We start from the raw sequence: 23,136 nt of genomic DNA on the forward strand, positions 1-23,136 counted from the left end.
AGAATTTTAAAAATTGTAGAATTAAGTTTTTCAAAAAAAGAATACATGTGTCCTGCTGAAGGTCAAACTTTGATGGTGGGTATCATGATGAGTTGGAATTTTTTACCCACAAAGTGATACAGGAAAGTCAAAAGAAAGCCCGTGTTTGAGCGACAGGGATTATGATTTACTGGTGCACATCCTGTGGCAAATGATGCTCCACTGTGGGATACGGGTTGCAGTATCTTAAGAAAGTGATCATGCTCTGTTTGAGACTGTTCCGTGGAATTTAAAAATAAAATGGCACTAATGAGTTTTCGCATCACTCCATTGGTCGAATTCTCAGGGGACAACCAGCCAATTTAAATAAATAAGGTTCCAGAACCCCATGGGAGCTCAGAGGGGTGAGCCATCCATTTTAATGGAGGTTCAGTTTGAGAAGAGAAGATTTCACTCATACTTCTGAAGGGATGGCTGCCACGTGGTTTTGTGGTGATATCTCCTTTGTTGTACTTTTAAGGCAAATGTTTGCTTTCCATCGCAGGACTTGGCATATTTTCCTGGAAAGGTTTAAACAGTTTCTACCCCATTAGTCCTGCATGCGTCTGTAGAATGGTAGGTCACTCAGAACCAATTAAACAACTTTTCTGTTCCATGTACTATTTCCTTTTCCCTTATTCTGTTCAGACTCTAGTTGTTTATTTGCAGCCCTTACCTCTCCCAGCTTTAGATTTTCCACTTTATAGACAGAAATACTTCTTTCAGTTTTGTGAGAAAATAACAACAGCAAAATTCAAATAAGTCCAAATTTAAAAAACAACAACAACAACAACAACAACAACACATTGAGCTTTACATTAATAGCTGCTTCACTATGATGATAACAACTTGGAATATTGTACTATGGTGAATATACATTTCTACTTATTTAATAATTGTAACCTTAATGCTGTTTACCATTTCATTTGTATTATTTATACATCAACCAAAGGGTATGAACACTAAAAAATAATTTCACATCACCTATCTTCCACTTCTTTTTATTTTCAAAGCCCTGAAGATATAGTTCTCCCATAAATAATAATAAAAAGGCACTGTATTAATATTTCAGCAAAGATCCCATCTACTCACACATGCTCACAAATGCATGTTCTCTAATATATACACACACCCCTCCCTACAAATTAACTGTGCCTGGGGCTTGCAAGAAAATCAGGTCAAGTTAAAGGAGAAATCAGAGAACAGGACCAAAATTAATTTACTACTCTATACCACATGTGAATATGAGTTTGCAGGGGAAATGGCTTATTTTCTGGACTATTCCTGTCCCTGAATATGTTGAGAGCTGTTAATTCTGAGGCATGTTCAGCATCGTCTTGCCTGGACAAAGATGAAAGTTCCACTCTCTCAGCTTAGGTTTTATTAAATTTCCTTAAGTTCAATGAAAGAGCTGCCTGCCTTGTTGATTCTGTTCCAAAACAGCTAAGAGCCCTTTTTATACCTCTTTCTTTCTGGAGGGCATTGGCAAAGTCGTGCATAAAATCATGATTTGACTCTGTTTAAGGAGAGTTTTCTAGGCAACAATTAGCATCATTTTCGAATATTTAGAGCGCTTTCCAGTCCAGTGTGTTAAAGCAGGCATGGAGCAGAGATGTGGAAAAATGGTTTGGGGTAATGCATTTTGACCAGATTGATGAATGAATCATTTTGGGATCCTTTCTCTTACACCCACATTAGTCCATCAGCAAAACATTGACTTCACGTTGAATATATATCCAATTCTGATCTTTGTCCCTTGTGTCAACACTACCCTCTCCCCAGTCTAAGCCCCAATTATCTCTGACCTGGATTATTACAACCACCTCCCAATGAGTCTCCCTGCGTTTGCCCTCTCTTCTATTAGGTTTCTTCTCAACACAGCCACCAAAATAGTCTTGTTAAATCAGATGTGAGATCATCCAACTCTTCCTGCAGAACTCTTTAGCAGCTTTCCATCACACCCAGAGCCAAAGCCAGAGAGACCTCAGAGTGGCTTGGGAGGCCTCCCCTTCCCCAGCTCTCATTCCATCCTGGGCTTGTTGACTTGCTTGCTTTTCCTGAAATAAATCCAATGTGTAATAGCTCAGAACCCTTGCTGTTCTTTGTGTCTAAAATAGGCTTCCCTGGACATCAGCATGGCTCCCTCCCCTAGTTCCATGAGGTCCCAGCTCAAATGCTGTCTTAACTGGGAGCTCTTTGCTGAACACCTGGTATTAAGTAGCACCTGTCTCTTCCCTATTTCTCATACCTTGCTCTGTTATTTCTTAAGGCCAGTAAGTACATACAAATATGTGTGTGTTTGCATATATATGTCCATAAATATGCAATATGTCAGCTTTTGCTATTTTTTTATTATTTATTGGTTGGTTGTCCTCTCTTCCCTCCAGAACATAATCTCCAAGAAAGTAAGGATTTTTTTTTATTTCATAGCCCTTATCAATCTAATAGGGTCTGACATGTATTATACACTCAAAGAATATGTGTTAGAATGATGGAAGGATGGAAGAGAGGGATGGAGAGGAGGAAAGTGTTCAAAAATCTCTTTTTTGTGACTAGTCTAGAATGTCTTTTGGAAATTCCCTACTAGTCTTTTAATCTTCCACCCAATTTTTTATTCTGATGGAAATCCCCTCCTCATCCTTTATCTTTCATGTGATTACAATCTCTCTTATACTAGATAGAAACTATTTTAGCTTAGGTGTGCCTACACCAAGTCTTAAACAATGTGCATAGTTTAGTGGGATCATAGAAAAATACTGTGGGACTAGGAAGCCCATCCTACCAGTTTCTGCTTGGACATTAACTAATCTGTCCCTCTTCCCTCCCCCACTTTGTCAAACAAGCCAAAGAGATGCATCCTTACCTCCCAGGTGAACACTAATTAATGTTTGCACCATGCTTTGAGATCCACAGATGAAAGCAGTCATAAAAGAAAAAGTGTTATTACATTGGGTATGGTTACAGACTCTCATTTAGCACTGGAAACCGATCAAGCGGGAATGTTGAATCATGAGGCTAAGGTTGGCCAAATACTGCACTTGTTATAATTAATTTGAGCTTAAGCTTCAACACAGTGACATGTTTCCTTTAAATAAAGTTAAGTCCTCTACAGATGCATGAGTCTATATGAGTCTCAAATGTTCAGCTAGAAACTAACATTTCTAGATATCCAGAAAATAGGAAGGTAAATGTGTCTCTCTCTGTCTTATGGTGGGGCAGGGAGAAAACGTGGGCAAGTTGCTTACTTTGAGACATCTTCTAAATGATCCTCAATCTCCTTGACCCTTTGAGACAATAACAAGTATGCTCACAGATTTGAGGAACTTCAAGCTACAACTAAATTTAAAGGACCTAGAATCCTCTTTCTCACTAAATGTCAAGACATTGTCTATGGCCTTGCTGACCAGGGCTACTCAGGACTGCTAAATTTCTTTGATGGCAAACTTAGTAGGAGAATATTCATTCTTGTTATAGTTGTTATTCAACAACTATTTTTATAAAGCTGTTTGCTTTATAAAAAATCATGTATTAATCACTCTCTGTGAACAAATACTTTGTTAGGTGCTTTGGAGGGTGGAAAAATTAAAAACAGCAATGGTACAGATTCAACAACCACCTGGAGAAACGCCCAAACCTTGAAGAGCCAAAATGAGTAGTTACTCGATAAATAAGTGTGGCAAGAAGGACTTAAAGAATAGATAATGCTCCAGCAAGAAAAATAGCACAAGGCTGCACATAGAGATGAACTCACAGGTACTGCATGTGGAGCAGAATCCCTGTTCAACTCTTATTGTCCCTAGTCCTGATACCTGAATTGATTTGTAGAAATCCACTCCTTCTTCCTTAAGCCATGGCTCAATTATTTAAGGATGGTTACAACTTCTCTTCACTTTTCTCCAAGGTAAAGAGCTGTGGGGCCTCTAACCATATTTCTAGTACCCAGGTCCATTGAAATGTCCTCCCCTGGGGAACTTGGTGTCTCAACTAGACCCTAAAGTTATCAGCCTAGAATGAATTGAACTGACTAATCCAGAGATGCTCAGATCAGCATGGGGTACATTGGGTCCCTCCTATGATCTGGCCACGCTTATGCCATTTCAGATTGCATGAAGTATTTGATCATGAAACCCTTCTTTCCTGGAACACACGTTTGCATTTTGAGAAAACCTAGTATTTCAAAAATACAATTTAGAAAATAAGAGGCTAAGTTTATGTAGTGTTTTGGGAGGGTCTACCTGTTGTACACATTCTGTATTAAAATTGTAGACTTGAAGTTCATTAATTTGATTTATCACGAGATCAGACTTTCTTCATTCTAGTTTGAACTTTGAGTTTTCTGCTTGTCCCCCAACTTGAATATTGGTCAGGAGTGTTATTTAGCAGTGGGTGGTCATAGACTCAGTTCTCTAACTTGTGGGGTGGACTGGGAAGGCCATGCTTTCTTCCTGAACCACAGTTTTCTCATCAGCAGAGCAAAGCATTCAATTAGATAATATTCTCTAAGTTTCCTTCTAGAGCTAGTATTTGCTAGAATTTTTCCCCAATTTTCATTGACTTTGTATAGGTTGTTCTGTAACTGTCATTAATCTCAGGAAGAGAGTAATTGCTAACTAGAAACCTATTCTAAAGAGAAGCACCGCAAAGGGCCTGGGCAGCCGATCCACCTTAGCTCCAAATTCCAAGACATAATGAATATAGCACAACTACATGAATGGTGAAACTAGCGTGAGCTACTAGTCACAATTGTCTTTGCTCTGCATCTGGGCCATGCGGCATGTTAGTGTAAGAAAAGGGAAAGCCTAGGCGTTTTTGCACTTGTTAACCAGCGCTGACACTTCAGTCACGTCGCCTCTGCCACGGCGGGGTTTGCCAGTTGCCCACGCAAACCTGTTTGCTCATGATTGCAGTGGCACGTCATTGCGCCAGCTGACACGCAAATTCCTCGCTCTCCTCAACCCTGTTTGGTAGTTGCTTCTTGCTTGGCAGCTATGATTACTTGAAAACAGTGTCAAAACAAATCCTTTCCCTTTTTCACCCCCTGACAATCACACCGTGGCTGTGCCTGTTGCAGAGTCTCAGCCCGTGTCTCTATTTACTCCCTCCTTCCTTTCTCTCTCTTCTCCAATCCCTTCCCTTGCCTGATTCAAATTTCTCCCCAGATGTTAGGCAGATGCTTCCCAAGACTGGGGTCGGGGGCGGGAGCTGAAGAGGACAAAGCTCCCTGGTGTACATTGATGTTTCAGAACCATGGAGAGCGGTGCTAGGGGCCATAGCAGAGGGACATCTGATTTAGCCAGCCCTCGCCTGTGGTTTCAGTCCCCATTTGGAACCCCACAGGTGGCAAAGATGACAAAAACTCTACAAAGAAGCTTTTGCGTTGAGAGCCAGTCTCCCCTGAGCTCAGGAGCCAAGCTTTGTATCGTCACATTCAAAGAACAGATTGCATCTGGGCCCGGATGCCTGTCCTAATGTCAGCCCGCTTGGCATTTACCTTCTTTTCCCAGGCTGACCTCTGAAGATAGGGGCAGGCTCCTGGGGCATTGTTCTAACCATGCAAATGCCCTGGCCATTGTTTCGGCATGGGAGAGCTGCCGGTTCCCTTCCAGCCCAGCACTGTAATTTTATCAACTCTGGCTCAGAGAAACCTATATTTATAATGCTAATTAGGAGGGCACACATTTAATTTGAGTGGAAGACTGTTTGCATCTCGCTGAGCCTGATAGCACAGGGCTCAAGCGACAGCAGTCAGAGGCAAAGCAGGCCTTTCTCCCTTCTCCAAGTATTTGAAACAGGGCTTACTCTTGCCAAACAATTTCTCTGTTGGATTAAAAAGAGAGAGAGAGGGAGAGTGCTGAATCGGCTGGAGCTCAGAAAACTTTGCGTTTATCTCCTGCCTGCATAATATATTTCTCTGTGCACTGAGAAAACATGCCTCTTATGTTATCTAATTGTTTCCTGACACATTTAGCAACATTTCACACTCTTTAAAGTGACATTAACATTGCTGACAGTGGAGGTACTTTCATTAGATGGGCTTTGAATTGTAGCCAGGATGCACTGCGGGTCTTCAAACAGGCTTGTAAAAGGCGAGGAAGGTATTTATGAAAATAGAGAATTGGCCAACAGTGCCCTGTGGGTGCATATTAATTTTGCTGACTTTGGTCAATTTAGGGTGTGTGTGTTTCTGTGTGTGTGTGTGTGTATGTCCCCATCTGTACACACACGCCCAAAACAACAGCTTCTTGTGAACTGAACTGAAAGCATCTCCATCATCTAGTGGACCGCTGGGCTGCCTGGATGTCATGGAAGGTCTCCAACATGTCTCTTTGTCTGCATCGTTTCCACCAATACCAAGCAGTGTGCCATTTCACATACAAATCTGTCACTTGACACCCAAGCTACGGCTGAGTAACCACATGGCTGGCGCACAGGTTGACATGATCACCACGCTTTTGGTTGCTGTGGTAGTTCTCCTCTTCCTCCCTTAGAGTGTCCTCTTGTCTCTGAGGTTGTTTTGCATGTCTCCAGATGTCCACATTGATGCCTGGTTTTCCTCCGGAAGGTTTCATAGTGAAGCTTCAGGGAAGGGTACCCTGCAAACACCTGGCTCTGCAGGGCTTGGGGAAAGAAATCTGAAGTTTCCTTCTGACCTTCATGAAAAAAGTAAGTCAGGCTTAGAAAAAGTAGGGAAGGTCCCAATCAGGCTGTCCATTTCTACTGGGACACATCCTCCTGCATTAGCCTGGCCCTGTTATTGATCTTCTCACTTGTCATGTAGACAGAGTAACATTCAGAGACTGTAGAAATTTAAAGCTGGAGAAGAGAGGTCACAACACACTGTCCAGCCACCTTCACACTGCTGTCCTCTGTAGTGAGCCTTCCTGCTGTACCCTAGAAAGAATCTGTTACTCCTCTCTCTTTACCTCTCCAGCATTGCAATGGCTCTGTGTGGCTACTCGATGCTTCATCAGAGTGATCTGAATTAGCATCTTGGCTTAGCCCAGTACTTCCTCCATGACCTTTGTCCAGCCCCTTGATCTCTACAAACCTCAGTTTACTCATGTGTAACATGGAGACAATAAGAGAGACTGCCAGATCATACTGATAGAAGACTTACGTAAATTCCCATTAGTGAAGTGCACTAAGCATATGCTGAATATGTCGTGAACCCTCAGGAAATGACATGAGTCCTGTTCACTGCACTATGTAGCACTATGTACTTCATTGTGGCTGAGATTTTTCAGAGTGTTTCTATATCTTCAAGGGATGGATCTTCCACTTTTTTTTTTGGGGGGGGGGGTTACTGGGGATTGAACTCATGGGTACTTAAGCCACATCCCCAGCACATTTTTGTATTTTATTTAGAGATAGGGTCTCACTGAGTTGCTTAGCACCTCACTTTTTCTGAGGCTGGCTTTGAACTCATGTTCTTCCTGCCTCAGCCTCCCGAGCTGCTGGGATTACAAATGTGCACCTTCACGCCCAGCTGGGTTTTCTCCCTTTTTATTGGTGGGTAGATTCTGAAGTATCTAATCCTTAGAATCTTCCTGAGGGCCATTCAATGAGGAATGGGCAGGCTGCAGGAGTGTGGGCAGCAGAGATGAAATAGTTGGCATGTCTGCTGCCCCGAGCTCATGTTTTATCTTAGCTGTCCCTGAAGCACATAGCAAAACACAGACTCACAGTTGATAACTGTTTGCTATCTGCTGAAAATGCCTTTGAAAAGAAATGCTTCCAATAACAGCAATGAGAGCTATTGCCATTTGTAGGACAATTTAAAGTTTGCAGTGTACTTTTGTATACACCATCATTTAACCCTCAAAAGGTCCTGGAAGTGGAGAAGGGCACCTATCTCTTACCCTTTTTACACATGATAATAATTCTCACCATTTACTTCAGAAAGTTTACATAAATGTCTTAGTTAATACTTGAAGTAACTAGTGGAGTACGTTTCTACACATTTTGTTTATCAGACCATTGAGCGCAGAAAAGTGAAGTCTCTTGACCAGAGTCCCCCAACACATTAGTGGTAGAACCAAGATTTGAACTTGAAATTGGTCTCACTGTCCATCACATTGTCTTGCCAGCAATTGCTACTTTGTCTTTACAAAGATTAATTCAATTCTCTTGTCATTTCCTGTGTGGTATGAGCTCTGCAGCCAGAATGCCTGAGTTAAAAATCTTCCTCCCAATGAACTTATACCCCTGCAGGTCAGTAGGCTTGTTTTTAAAATGGATAATATTACCTGCCTCAACAGTTTCTTGAGATTAAATACAAAAAATATATGTAAAGGGTTTGGAAATAATGCCCTGCATATCATGAGACCATCATCAATCTTAGTAATTGGCAATACTGTTATTTTCATGTACCAGAAACTGCAAGAACTAGATGTAAAAATATATAAGACAGATTCCTTGCATCATGGGAGATAAGTGTTCTAAAGGAGACTTTGAAAATTAAGTTGCAGCATGTTCATTGAGTTTTTTTTTAAATCTTCCTCCATAATTTTTCCCACAAACTAACCCCTTTTGCCAGTGACAGTGTGAAGTAGATTCTAGGAGGTCAAGAAAACAGCCCTGTATGTCCACTGCATGTTGCAGGACAGGGGCAGCTTAGCTCAGTGAGCAACCAATTTGCCTACACACTTACAACTTTCATCTTCTACACCTGGATGGAGCTGGGTCACTGTTCCCTGTAGTTCCTCAGGGCAGGGAGTTTTCATAATTACAATAGATCATATCTAATACTGGAGTTAGTTCTAAAGTCCGAAGACAAGCCAAGAACAGAAATGTGGTCATACCACCACCCATGAAAATACCCTGTAAAAGTGCAACCTTGGAAGGTAACATATTCTCTCTTAATAAATACGATAGTATTTTCTACAAACCTGTTATAGACTGTCCATTCTTTGTTTGAGCACCAAATGAAGTAATGATTTCATAGTCTAAGCTTCTTGATATTATAAAAGCAACACACATTTAAAATCAGATACTTGCCCATTAAGAGGCACCTGAAATCGAACATAGCCACACAGCACCCAACAGTGAGGTCAATGTCAAGAGCATTGATGTATATCCAGATGTATCCATGGACCAAATTGTTATCATCATCCAATCACGTGTTTATTGTGTACAAGCTCTGTGCTGGGTGCTAGGATACAAAGACGTATGATCCACATCTCTACCCGAGGTCACTTGTGAATGAGCCAAACATTTAGACAAATCTCCAAGCTGACATACACCACGAACAACGATAGAAGCAGGTGAAGTGAGCAGAAAAGATGTAAAAAAAGGTGGTTACAGAGTCCTAAGGAGGTTTTCAGCAGGAGGTTGACAGAAGGGAGAGACATAAGGAGGGAAAGATATATATTCCATATACAGTCACTTTGATGTGGTTAGATGTGTAGGTAACAAGGGAGTCTGGCAAGAGGTAATTACCATGAAGAAGTTAGAACCATGTTACATAGGCAGGAAGAAGTCTTGGGATAGTTGAGAGAAGGAGCATGACATGAACACATTTGTGCAATCAGAGATATGTTGGCTTTGTACGGGGTGAGACATAGGAGAGAAGGGTCCCAGAACCATAACATGTTGGACAGCTTTTGCTGCTATAACAAATAATCGAGATCATCCACTTATAAAGAAAAAAAGTTTATTTTGGCTCACAGTTTGGGAGGTTTTAGTCCATCAGTGATTGGTTTCATTGACTTGAGCCCATGGTGAGGCCCATGTTGAGGGAGGAGCACGTGGCAGAGCAAAGCCACTCACCTCATAACCAGGAAGCAAAGGAGAGAAACATTCAGAGACTGAAGTCTCACCATCCCCTTCAAGGACACACCCCCAGTGTCCCAAAGACCTCCTGGTAGGCCCTGTCCCCTAAGGGTTCTTTCACCTCTCAACAGCATCAAGCTGGGAGCAACTTTTTAACATGTGGGCCTTTGGGAACCCTTAAGATCCAGAGTAAAACAGTGCCTAGACTACTATCCAATATGGTAGCCACTAACCCCGTGTGCTATTTAAATTTAAGTAGTTAAAATCCCATAAAAGTAAAAGTCTAGTTCCTCATTGGTACTAATCACTTTTCAAGTGCTTGGTAGCCATGTGACTGATTATCACAAACATGGATCATGCCCATCACACAGAAAGTTCTGCTGAATGGCACTGATCCACCAAAATGGCAAGGCTATCTCCTCCTAGGGGTTCTGGGAGATGTCTCTAAGTGAGGTGCACATGGCAAGTTCCAGAATTACTCTGCAGAAGGCATTTGAGGAGTGAATCATTGCCTGTTGGTAAACAATGGTGTTGTTGTAGGTAAGGCTTCGAGTCCTCAGAAGAGGTGCCTGTGTGGATTCACTGCACCTCGCCTCATGATTGTGCAAGGACGGGCATTAGGAAATTATGAAAACCATATTATTTCAAAAATAAGCTCTACTCCCCATCTACAGCCTGATATATATCTGACACCTTCCAAAGTGCAAGGCTGCCAGGAAGATGTGATATATAAACATGCAAGCTGTTGGTGAGATAGAGTAATGACACCCAAACGCACAGAGCCCCAAACTGTGAAGACGGTTCATGCTTGAGTTCCTGCATGAAGCCCTTTAACTGGGGCACGTCCAACTGCACACCGCCCTTCCAATAAATTATGTATAATAGCTGGTGCGCAAGCAGGATAGTTTTGCCAGGGCCATCTGAAAACAATTTGTTTTCACGAAAATGCTTAACTGGGCTTTAGTGAGTTCACTGAAGTATGAGTGAAGAGGGCAATTAGGTGTACTGCTGCAACAATTAAAACTTCACATGGGGTTATGTGGAACGGGACAAACCCAGGTAGGTGGACATTGCCTCATTGAGAAGACATAAGGGGTCATAGTGAACACTCCTTAGGTGGGGGTCAATTACCTGAAACTGTGGGGACATTCTCCCTCAAATCTCCCACCTCTGTAAAGGCTGCTCAACTCAAAGAGTGTTCTCCTACCTCTGTAGGAAGGCACACTGCATCTTTACTCAGTGATGATAGGGACTCTTTTAAGCAAAATTTACCTCTAATTTCAATTCCCAGTGGTCATGTAAATATATTTGCTTGACACTTCCATGGGGTGAGTGGGAGACGAGATGGCTAAGCTAAATCTTTCACTTCTATCCAATTATGACCAACTGAGGAGGGAAAAAAAAACTGCTTAAAAATTGACCACGTCCCAAGGATTCTATCCAAGCCCACATACCTGCTCACCCATGGTGTCTCCAACCCAGCATTATTGACATGTTAACCATTTTCCGTTGTGGGAGACCATCCCATGAATTGTAAGGTTTTAAAATCTCCCTGGCCTCCACCCACTAGATATTGGTGACACCATACTCTCCATCCCCACCATCATTACAACAAAATATCTCCAGACATTGTCAACTTTCCCCCAAGAGCAAAAGTACCCCAGCTGAGAATGCCTGATCTGGCCTAAAATTAGCATTAAGTATTAGCAGCCTGCTACCAGGAGGAAACATCTACAAAAACACGTAACATTGATGTAAATATAAGAAATAAAAAAATATAAATATATATATATACATATCTATATTTTCATTTTAAGATGCTATATTATTCACCCTCCAGTTTTGATCGAAACTGCTATCTTTGTTCTTTTGAAAAGATTTTAAGAGTGCTACTAAATGAGGGTAGTTACATAAAGCCTCAGTAATCGTTGGAGGCTGCTTGGAGTTTCTCTTCAATGCTGAGGTTAAAAAACAACTATGGCACATGCTTGATGGGCACTGGGTAGACTGTACCTGTCTGCGTCTCTTCCTCACTCTTTCATACCCACAATATTTTTATAAATAGAACAGATACTTCCCACCGCAAATGATTTTTCTGGGGCCCCCTATTTGATTTCTCCTTATTTAACCGGAAGGGAGTCTGCTTTAACAACATGCAGATTTTATTTTGGAGGCAGAATGCCTGGAATCTGTTTCTAGTTCTTCTACTAAGTAACTGGGAGGCCAAGCAAGTCGTTTTTCCCTTTGGGCTGGGCGATCCATTTTAGGCAGGATGATACTGGTTCTAAGTGAAAGAAAACAACTCAAGTAGGCTTTAAATAAAATCAAAAGAGGGTAGGCTGGGGGATAAATTAATTCATATATTGAAACATTCCAGGGCAGGGGTGTTCCAGGCCTGGCTGAGGGCCCTCAGGAGCTACTCCCTTCATCTTACACCTCTGCTTCTTGCTGACTCCATTCTCAGGCAGATCCTCCCCTGGATTAGCAAAATGGCTACAGGTAATCCAGCTTCACCATCTCCCAGAATCACCCTCCAGGAGAAAGAAAGGAAACTGTGGCACAGTGCATCCACAGTAGGTGCTTGTGAGCCAACTGGAATCAATCATCTTCGAGTCTCTTTAGCTCCATCCAGTCCCTTGTGCCTAGTTGGGTAAAGCACAGTTCCACGGACCTTACAGGTCATATCTCCACTCTTCACATATCATCAGAGGGGTGAACGAAGTTGCTGGAACTCACAGGTAAAAGTACAGGACAAAGCTCGCTCTGCCTGGCTCCAAAGCAAGTACCATCTCCATCCCTCCCTTGGGCTTTGGAGAACAGACAAAACTCAGGAATGGGTTATATAATACAAGGACAGAAATAAGGGAAGCACAAAAGTAGAAATAAATATTTGCAAAAGGCAGTTGTGTGATGACATTCACTGGAGCCAGGTATTTGATTCAGGGGCAGAGTAGGAAATGAGAATAGGTTGGTTGGCATGATGCAACCAACTAACAGATGACCGAAGTGCAAGGCCTGTTGCACTTCAGGTCTAAGAGGAGTCCTTTGTAGTTTGTGGCAGTACAAATCCTGCCCCTTGGGAGTCCCCAGTACTCACTGAGCAACTGACAGTGTTGTGATCATGTGGATGGTCATAAATAAAATAACCAAGGCTGGTGTTTAAGGAGCAAAACAGGCTGAGCAGCTGCACCGTGGCTTCATCCACCTTCCCAGTGATGGAGAATAGGACCGCAGGAGGCAGGGCTTCTGGCTAGAGTTGCTGGGAAAGGTGCCTTGTGCCTCTGCAGTGGGCTCCATGCCTCTGTGCCCCAACAAAGGCTGCTGTACCTTCATGGAAAGCCCTGTCACACAGCCCTCCCCAAGCTCCAAGTGCAGAATGAGGCAGAATTGAACCATCTGACACACTTTCCTGAATAGCATGTTTATAAAATTTGGTGGCAGGTGGAACCACATCCAAAACCAAAAATCCCACTGGATGCAAACAAAAGGAGGGCCACATCTCTCATACCAGGAGTATTTTTATTACCTAAAAATACTATAAATGTTTCTTACTCTTTAACTTCTTCAAATGGGATTGTACTATACAATTTACTTCATAAAGTTTTCTCATGGGCTTTCCACATGTTAGGCAAGTGCTGTACCACTGGGCTGTATCCTTAGCCCTTTATATTAAGCGAAATAAGCCAAATTCAGAAGGTCAAGGTTCACATGTTTTTTCTTACATGTAGAAGCTAGAGAGCAAATAGGAAGCGAAAGGTTGGGGAGGAGCAGCGATGTCATGAAAATCAAAGAGAGTTCAGAAGATAGAGGAAAGGACCAGGGATAGGGAGGAGAGAAGGAAAATGGAAATACTGGGAAATGATACTGGCCAAATTTTGTTGTTATGTTGTATGCATGTATTTACAGTAATAATAAATTCTACCATTATGTACAACTATAGTGCACCAATAAAATAGATGCAAAAAAATAGAGGTTTCACAAAAAAAGTCAAATGTTTGGGGGGGAAAATGGATACATTAGTCCAACATCTGAAGTAATGTAGAATTGGGAAATATGAGCATGTTTAAGCCTCCAGCCAACCGTTTGCCTGTGTTAATACAGACCTGTAGAAGACTCAACTTGAACACAAAGCTGTATTTTTTATTAAGTTCTTGAGCATAAGGTGCCCCAAAGGATTTCAGTTTTTGACTCAAGAATGTCCTTGTCTCCTACAATTCACTTGTTCTGTGGAGGTGTTCACTTTGCTGTTTCCCAGGAACCTAGCTTCTGCCTCTAATTAATTACCCCCTCTGGCAGGGGCTCTGTGGTACATTCCACAAAAGGACCAATGAGTTTGGAATTTATATCTGGTTCATTTTTTAGCAACCACTCTTGTCCAATATGGGAAGTAGAGATTGAACAGTCCAGAATTTGGGCTTTGGGGTTACACCACGCGGGTCTCAACCCCGACTCTGCTATTTACTAACTGAAGGTGTGGGAAAGTAGTCATCAAAGTCCCATCTTCTTTACCATTAAATGAGGAGGAAAATTAGTACACACTTAGTAAAAAAAAAGTGATTATTAAATTTGTGAAGTATAAATTCAGTCCTTTGTGGAAGGCAAGATCATGCTCTGTTCGTAACTGGTAATCAGGTGGCTCACTTACGATTTGGAGGCAGTATTTCTGGTTCTGGGTTTTGTCCTATTGTGTTTTGTTTTACTCTCTGAGCATTCGTCTCTGCTCAACCAAATATCCTGACACCCCATCACTGCATAAATCAATTTTGTATTGCCTACATAGAATGCTTCAGTATCTGCTTACTATTGATCTTTTCAACGAGAAAGAACAAGTTGTTTTAAGTGAATTTGGGGAGTTGATCTCCATCAAGCTCTCTGACAATATATTAAAAGAATTTGGCCAGAGCAGAAATTCCACTATTGGTATTTCATGCTTTGGGGGAAGGAGAAGAGACTGTGGCCCTTTAGTCCTGTGGAATGAGCTCCAAATTCAAATCCAAGTAAGGAGTTAATGGCACCCAATGGAGACAATGGGGGAGCAACACCACTTCAACATCAGATGGTTCATGATGAAGTTTTCAGGAATAACTGAAATGGACTGAGTGAGGACCCATAGTGTAGATGACAGATGGCACTATGTGTTGGTTCTCTCTCCCCAACTGTGTCTGTGAGTTTTCTGACTGATGATGTTTCTGTTCCCATTGAATCGAAGGCATCTTCAGAATCCTTCTCAACACAGCATTCCCAACCATCTATCAGAATTAGCATGGAATGCCGTGTCTGGGTCTAGGTCCTTTGATCAGAAAATTTTTCATGAGTTAAAACTACCACAATATTTCATTCATTTGGAAACAGACCAGTTAGCACAATTTGAACTAGAATCCCCATGTTTCAGGTTGTGGCCAATCCAGGTTCAGAGATAATTGGTGAGTCTTTGATTCATATGGGGCTCTTGGAAACACGTGCACACAAGACCATATGAGTTAATGAATGACATGTCGCTGCTTTTGCATGTTTCCTGTTGCTAGTTTTCTGGGCATTTGCTGAGGACTCTACCTATTTAAAATGAAACTTCCAAAATTGTTTGGGGGTTGAAGGGGTTCTGGAAGTACATAAAGTGGGAACCAGGTAGGATAGCACATGTGGCCTATTGACCTGCCCATGCCACACTGTGTATTTCTGTAAGCCATGGTCCACAAAGTGAGCCTGCGTAAGTTCCAACTTTCTCCCCTGTACTTTGAAACCTTCTTATGTCTACACAGATGGTCTCTGACAATTGGAGTAGTCAGGAAGGTGGGGGATGTAGTCTATGTGCACAAAATTAAAAAATGAGAGAACAAATAGAAATCAGCATCCCTCTGGATTGGAGGCAACCTAGGGACAGAATTTTCCATCATGGTAGATCCCAGTAAGTGGCCCTGAAGGAGCCACTAAGGCCCAGAATTAACGGGGACCGGGAAATAACGAGACTCCAGCAGTTCCAGGTGCCTGTTCTCAGTCCCGGCTCTCATTGTGGCATGTCTGTTCTTCGTTTGACTGTATTTGTATAAATTAAAAAGCGTTTCTGTCTTGTACCATATGAAATGAATTCATGCTGAGCAAAATTTCAAAAAGTTCATGTAAAGAATGATTTCACAGAAACTATCATATCAAGCTCCTGGAAAATTGCACTTGAACTTCAGTTCCACCTCAGTCCCTCAAAGGAATTTAAAAATTGGCTTCCAGCCATCCTTGTTCTTCGACATGCAGTTTCAGATATGCCTCAATAGCACAAACTTTAAAGTCTATTGATTGTGACTTAAAATCTGCTCCCACTAGTGCCTCGCTGCTAAGTGGACGTCAACAGTGACTTCACAGTACCTGTCAGGGGCCCAGCACATGCAGGAGCCTGAAAGAAGGTGGAGACTGGCCAAGGAGCTACTTTGAACTTCATAACAAAATTGAAAAAATAAATAAATAAATAAATAAATAAATAAAAACCTTGAACCCTGTCAGATGATCACTGCTAGGAAGGGTTATTCAAAGAAATGTTTCTTACTTAAAATCTCAAGAATGCCTTGGGATTGGGGGTGGGAACCTGGAAACCTGATCTCTCATAAATCTCTCTCCTTTTATGTCACTTTCTTCCTTTTCTGGTAGCATGCTATTTAGACAAACACTCTGTGGAGTAATGGTGGGTGAATTTTGGAAAAACATAAGCCCAAGTTTGACTCCCCGCCCCTGTCACTCAATTTAATCTCTTTGTGCCTCAGTTTCCCCATCTGCAAAATGGGAATGTGCTATCGTCTCTTTCTATGGGAATATATACTAATTCTAACTTCATGGGATTATTCTGAGGATTAAGTGAGGTGGAAATGTAAAGAAACTACCATACTGAGTGGCACATAGTCATCATGCACAAGACATGTTCACAGTTGAAATACTAATGATGGTCGTTATTGTTAGAAGATCTATGGGAGAAGGTATTATTGATTAAATCTTAGCACTGACTCCAACTCAGCTCTGAATAATTCTGATGAAACTCCAATGTATTGGGGCTACCTTTGCCAGAGCCCCTGGCAAAAGTGTCATGTTTTATATTGCTCCCAAACAGCTATGAGTGAATTGAATTTTTCAAATCAAACTTCATTTCTCTATTGATCTACTTTGGGGGGTGATTCATCTTTGTTGTGTTACTGGGCAGGGGTGGCCTACATTGGAATTTTAAGGGAATCTTACCTTCCATCTCAGAAAGGGTAACAGGCTAGTGGTTCCGTATCTCTATACCATTGTCCATTCTATTTTGTCACCAGAAATCCCCTTTTTCTTCTTCAGGGATTTGGTCAGGCATCACTTTTTGTAAGAAGCCTTTACACTCTTCCTGCCACCGCAACCTCACCCAGCTGGAGCCCATGTCCATTTTCTCTGTCCCCACAACACCATACCATAACTTGCCACCATCCTATTATTTATCATATGATGCTAAAATGACATATTTTTCCCATCTGTCCCCTCACAAGACTGTGAGCTCCCTGAGGGCAAGGATGATGGCTCGCCTATTTTTGAATCCTCAGCATCTAGCAAAGTGCACATATATTTCATTGAACCAAAATCATGCACCACTAGCATTTAATGTGCTGAATAATCAACCAGGAAATGCAGTTATAAAAACAGTAACCAATACTGATTACTGGTTAGTAATGATTTGGATGTGCCTGTACGTAAGTTCTCCCTCCAAAAACAGCACTTCTTCAGGCTCAGACACTGAGTTGAAACACTAACCTGATTCTCCAGTTCACTTTCCCAACATCCTGCCCTTCCCTGTACATTCCCAGCCTGAGGGCGTATCTCATGGGCTGCTCTTCTTGGCTCATTTTCCTGAGCTTCCCAAATGAACAAGCCAGCAGGCAAGCAATTGCAAAGACCCCAAGATGTAAGGGTGAAGTAGGTGAACCTACGCATGCTGATGAGCTTCTCTCAGCAATTTGGCTGCCAGGAGCTCCCTGCCCTGTGGAAGAGAAGCTGCGGTCCTTCCATGTGGGAGGAGAACTTCTCAACCCAAGGGGAGCTCTGAGTCACTGCCCACTTTCTGCCCGACCTGGCTGCTTCTCCTCATGGTGTGGGGTGGCTGTGCTTGTCTTCATAGGCCTTCCCCCACGGTGTCCAAAAAACACACGTGGTGCAGAGTGGGGGCACTGGCCAACTCTTGGGAATGTAAATGTGCCACTCTTTTCACCTCCTTTTCACTTCTACCCCAAGATAATGGATCTGGTTTCAGCCTGCTTTATTTTATGTGTTCATATATTCAGCAGATGATCCTCTTTAGGAAGCTGTTGGGGAGGCAGGGCTGAATAACATGGACATGATGCCTACCTGCAGGTTGTGATAAGGGCTTCGGAGAAACTGAAACAGGCTGAGAGGTCAGAGCAGGCAGGCTGGGAACACTCAGGAAGACACATGTAGAAGGTTTGGTGAAGAACAGAAGCAGGCTTGTGAATACTAGCCAGGTGGCAGGGACAGCGACGGTGTGTTCCACATAGATGGTACAGGGAGCAGGAGGACTCTGAAGGTAGGATGACTTGGCATGTTCAAGCAACAGAAATAAAGATGTCCCCACTGGCTGGAGAATGTGGAGTGAGGTGAAGAGTGGCTAGCCACTATTTGAGGTGAGGTGGGAGAAACAGCTGTGAGCCAGCGTAGACAAGATTTCCGATTTATTCTGTAGTCAATGGGAAGCCACTGGGGGGTGCTAGGCCAGGGAGCAATGGTGTGTCACTCATGTCTATGAGATGCCATTCCAGCCACCATGGAGAAGGAGTGGGGACAATGAAGAGTAGATGGGTTATAGCCTTTTTCTGAAATATGTAACTATCTATGGAATGAATATGGACTGTTGGAGAAACATCAAACCACCCTTTAATAAAACGCATCTGGAGCATTTCATTTAAAAAAAAATATATATATATATATATATATATAATATATATTTGTATTGTGAGCTGGTTTCAATGTGACTTTCTTGGGATGCTCTCATGACACTCATTGCTGACCTTTGACCCCTCTGTCCTCTCTCCCAGGTCGTCCCATCCCACCTACATCCTCGTCTAGCCTCCTCCCATCTGCTCAGCTGCCTAGCTCCCATAATCCTCCACCAGTTAGCTGCCAGATGCCATTGCTAGACAGCAACACCTCCCATCAGATCATGGACACCAACCCCGATGAGGAATTCTCCCCCAATTCATACCTGCTCAGAGCATGCTCAGGGCCCCAGCAAGCCTCCGGCAGTGGTAAGGAAACTGTGTGGTGTCTGGATGTGTGCTGTTTTGTGCGTGACATTCTTGATCCTCCAGCAAAATGACAACTACGAAACAAGGGCTGTGGAGAAGGTGGGGTGGGGATCATCAAGGTGAAATGCATTTGTCATTCTGTGGCATGACAGTTCCAAGATGCATTCGTTGAAGGTTGTCATTGCCAAAGAGGCTTTCCTTATCCCGATAGGCTTCGGGCCTCCTTCGCCGGCAGGAATTTGCCCGTGGTTCCATGTGAGAGCATGCTCGTCTCCAAGGTGAAGTGCAGAGAGACACTGGAATATTGAATTTTGTATTACTGTGATTCTGGTCATAGCCGATTGACCCTGGATGCCCTCACATGCCCAGTTTGTGTGCATCTCAGATTCCTTGTTTTTTGATAGCTGACTTCTGACTTCTTCCTCCTTGCTTGTTTTAGATGATTTTGCGATTAAAATGTGTTCCCTTGACATGAATACTGAATGTCTTGCCAAGTCCAAAGTGTTTGGGGTGTGACCTCTCCTATGACCCTCTGCTTGTGCCACTTCTCTGGAATTTAACAAGCTGATCGTGTGGTACTATGGTGAATACTGGCTCAGAATCCATAGTTCTCATTTGGGTTTTCACATTCACAAGAGCAGAGGAACTGGATACAAGGTTCTGCCCCACTTGGAGGATTTTGTGACTCCCGATTTAATTCGAAGTCACAAAATCTGAGGTGGAATTGTTCTGGGACCAGCTATAGTTAGAGCTTATGGATGTTTCTCCTTTTGGTGAAATGTTCCTATGAACATATCAAAGTAGGAGTGGGTCGTACCAAGAGTGGGCTCTTCCATAGCCCAAAGAGAGACTGGAAGAAGTGAGTTGCTCTTGGGATTGTCTTCTCAATCAAACTCTCATGACGTTCACTACCATATGCCATAGTAAAGAATAGAAAGCTTTCCACTCCAAAAATGGTCCTCCGTGAGATTGTGTTTTGGCTCTGTACATGAGTATACGCTACCACCGGCCTCAGCCTCTCCAATTTAGGAAGGACCTCCTAAGCACATTTAAGATGATTCATTTTGTGGATGGAATGATGGACTGCTACTTAGGATGGCCCATGCCCTTCTTCAAAGCCAGGCCTGATATATTTAGTAAACTCATATTCTTTTTCAAAAAAAAAAATTACCTAATCAAATCTCTCATCAAATGAGCAATCCATTGTTGATATTATGAAGGCCTTTAATCTACCATAAATCTTTATTAGAACTCATCAGAGCTTCTAGTTTGAGAGAAATGTGATTATGGCACTCTTAAAATGACATTACATCATTGGGGTGATTGGTTTATCATTTGGAGAAGAGACATCAATCATAACTAGCATAACCACACAGTAAATGAATTCAACCTTTCTACCGCGGAACAATGACACTGTAATTGCTCAAAATCAGGCTTAAAATGAAATCGGAAAATGCTCTTTCTTCAAATATGATGTTAACTTAATGGAATATATTATGAAAAATCATGTTTGAGGAAATTCTATATAATTAAAAATATGTGGAAATATATTCCCTTTTTTCTTTCATTGGAACCTGATTTTAGCTACAGAGTCTTTTTTTTTTTTTGCTGCAGAGATTATGTTGCATTTAATTGAACTACCCTCGCTTATGTTTTGCTGCTTTTTATTTCATACTATGTAATCGTGATGAATATTGTATTATGAAGGACAAGAGGCTTTCGAAATGAGGTGCACCTGCTGATAGCTTTTTAAAAACAGACAATTATTAAGGAGAAAATGAGCTTTTAAAAACTACATCCTTTTATGCATATATGGATACCCAAGCAAAGATGATTTCCATAAGGGAGGTCAGTTCATATCTCTGGGCCATCTAGAATGTTTTCTTTGTGATAACACAGTGAGTGACTTCTTTTCTTTTGGACAGTATAGAAGATTGCCAGTTGTTGATTGGGTATTTTGGTTGGCTTTATGCCTAATCAAGACCTCATTTTGGTGGACACAACAGATCTGTGTGTTCAGAGTCAAACTTATCCATTTTTCATCACTGACACCAATTTGTTCAGTTCACTTAAGGCTGATAGTGATTTTAGCTTTAGTATAAGGAGAAAATACCACAGAAAAATGTGAAGGTCCATTTTCTTGCCAAACAAGACCTTGCTGATATGATTTCTTCAACAGAGGGGCAAAGACCCAATTATTCAATACCGTTGTTTTCAGTAAGAACTTACATGAAATGGGCATGAGAACTCTGGCCGACCGACAGTCATTCAAAATTCTTGACTCCGGCTTAGCTAAAATGAGAGCAAATCGAATTTGAGCATGTGTGTGTGCGTGTGTGTGTGTGTGTGCGTGTGTTCTTGTGGAATAGATTTGGGGTCCAGGGCAAATTGGGGATTCTATCAAGATTGGAATGCAGTTGCCATGAATTTAAATTTGACATAAAGGATTGAAAATAGAGTTTGACATAGAAGATGCAGAGTGCAGAGCTAGTGCCTGAGTGTTTGGAATTGAGTTTGATGAAAGGGGCTGAATTTTTCAGGAGATGTCAAAGCATCAACAAAGCACCTATGTGTTTGCATGTGTTACATTTAGCTGGTTAATTACACAGAGTGTTTTTAAGTTGATTCCTTGGCAATGACCTTGTATTCTGAAGATCAGGTAGCAGTTGGTCTTTGTCTTTTTCCTAGATGATATGAAACACCTTCTAGCACATTCTGCTCATACATGACAGTAAAATCTATTTCCTGCTCTCCTCTTGTTGTTATTATTTGACATTGGTGAAGCCCATTATTAGGAGAGTCACTGAACATGTTTCCTGCCCATGGAGATGCTTTTCTGGAGACAAACTGGACCTAAAATACAGGCACTGGAATGCTTTTGCCCAACCTGAAAGTAACAGCCAAGTTGCACCTTTATGATTTGACCATCTTTTTTCTATGACGGTAGCGCCTTCTTTAGTGGACAGTACTAAAACCTCATCACCTCTGCAGTCAAAATGTGCTAACCTCAATATACACCAACCAAGCAGATGCCCAGGTACAGATAGTGAGATACTTGCAAAAAAAAAAAAAATGGTCTTTTCCTCCCCCTCAAGCATTTGCTCCCAGGTAGCTGAGCTCCAGTAGGAGGCCCATCTGCATCACCTTCGTTCTGACCTTCTGCCAGAGCAGGCTAGCTCTGAAGATGTTTCTTGTATACAGAAGCATAATTTCAAATCCTATGAAATAAGTCATCTGGGAAAAAATCTGGATCCCAGCAGCAGTGTAATGGAGGTTCCTGCAGATGGAAGAATGAGACTGCCTTTCAAATCAGAATAGAGTTTGTACTCTGCTATCAGCATGCAGCATAAAACATACCAGCAGCCACATTATAATCTGAAAGCATTAGCCTCCCTCTCCTCCATAGAAGGGTGAGTTTTCCTTTCCTATAAAGTCTAAATTCACTCGCAACATCAACGCTGCACAAGAGACGTAAGCAGGATGCCTCTGCTAAGACCCTTTCTATAGATCCTCCATGGAAAAGATGTCCCAACCAGAGTTTTAGTTTGTTACTGAGCATGTTAAAGCTGCCCCTATCCTTTTTAAAAAAGGCAAAGACTTGATTAATTTAAAATGAATATAGTACAACAAAATCATCATGCCTCAAACTGCCTACAGTTAGTCCAGGAATTCAGTTGCCTAAATTAGTGATTGTCCTTTTTATCTGGCATCAGAAAACCCAAGAATTTTAGTCATTCATTCATTCATTCATTCATTCATTTTCTTGCACTACCCTGTATAATTTATGACAGTTGAAAACAATTGTTTAAAAGAAATTTCTTAAACTGTAATCAGATGACACAAGAAGGGTAAAGGAAAAATCTTGGTGAAAAAAAGGATACATACATACTCATCCACATAAATTCCTGTTCCATTATTTAAGATAGATTTTTTAGAAAACCTGATTCTAAGCTCCCTAGCAACCAAAGGAAAAAAGGATACAGATAATAAACAAGATTCATAATACTCAAAGATAAAAACAGATCAACTGCTTCAAGGAAATTTTCACAATGATGTCAGAAAGAAACTTCTCATTAAGGAGGTC

General features: G+C 41.8%; 1 protein-coding gene across 4 annotated transcripts in view; it reads left to right on the forward strand.

Annotated features, from left to right (window-relative positions):
- Positions 1-23,136, forward strand: part of Tenm2 (teneurin transmembrane protein 2) — an 881,534-nt gene that overhangs the window by 524,525 nt on the left and 333,873 nt on the right. For all 4 annotated transcript variants that reach the window (XM_026407438.2, XM_026407439.2, XM_026407440.2 and 1 more), the window contains exon 3: positions 18,843-19,052. In XM_026407438.2, coding sequence (XP_026263223.2) covers positions 18,843-19,052 — 210 coding nt within the window. The remainder of the gene's footprint in view (positions 1-18,842; positions 19,053-23,136) is intronic.

This window comes from Urocitellus parryii, chromosome 1, assembly GCF_045843805.1.
Source record: "Urocitellus parryii isolate mUroPar1 chromosome 1, mUroPar1.hap1, whole genome shotgun sequence".
In the NCBI taxonomy this organism is placed as follows: domain Eukaryota; kingdom Metazoa; phylum Chordata; class Mammalia; order Rodentia; family Sciuridae; genus Urocitellus; species Urocitellus parryii.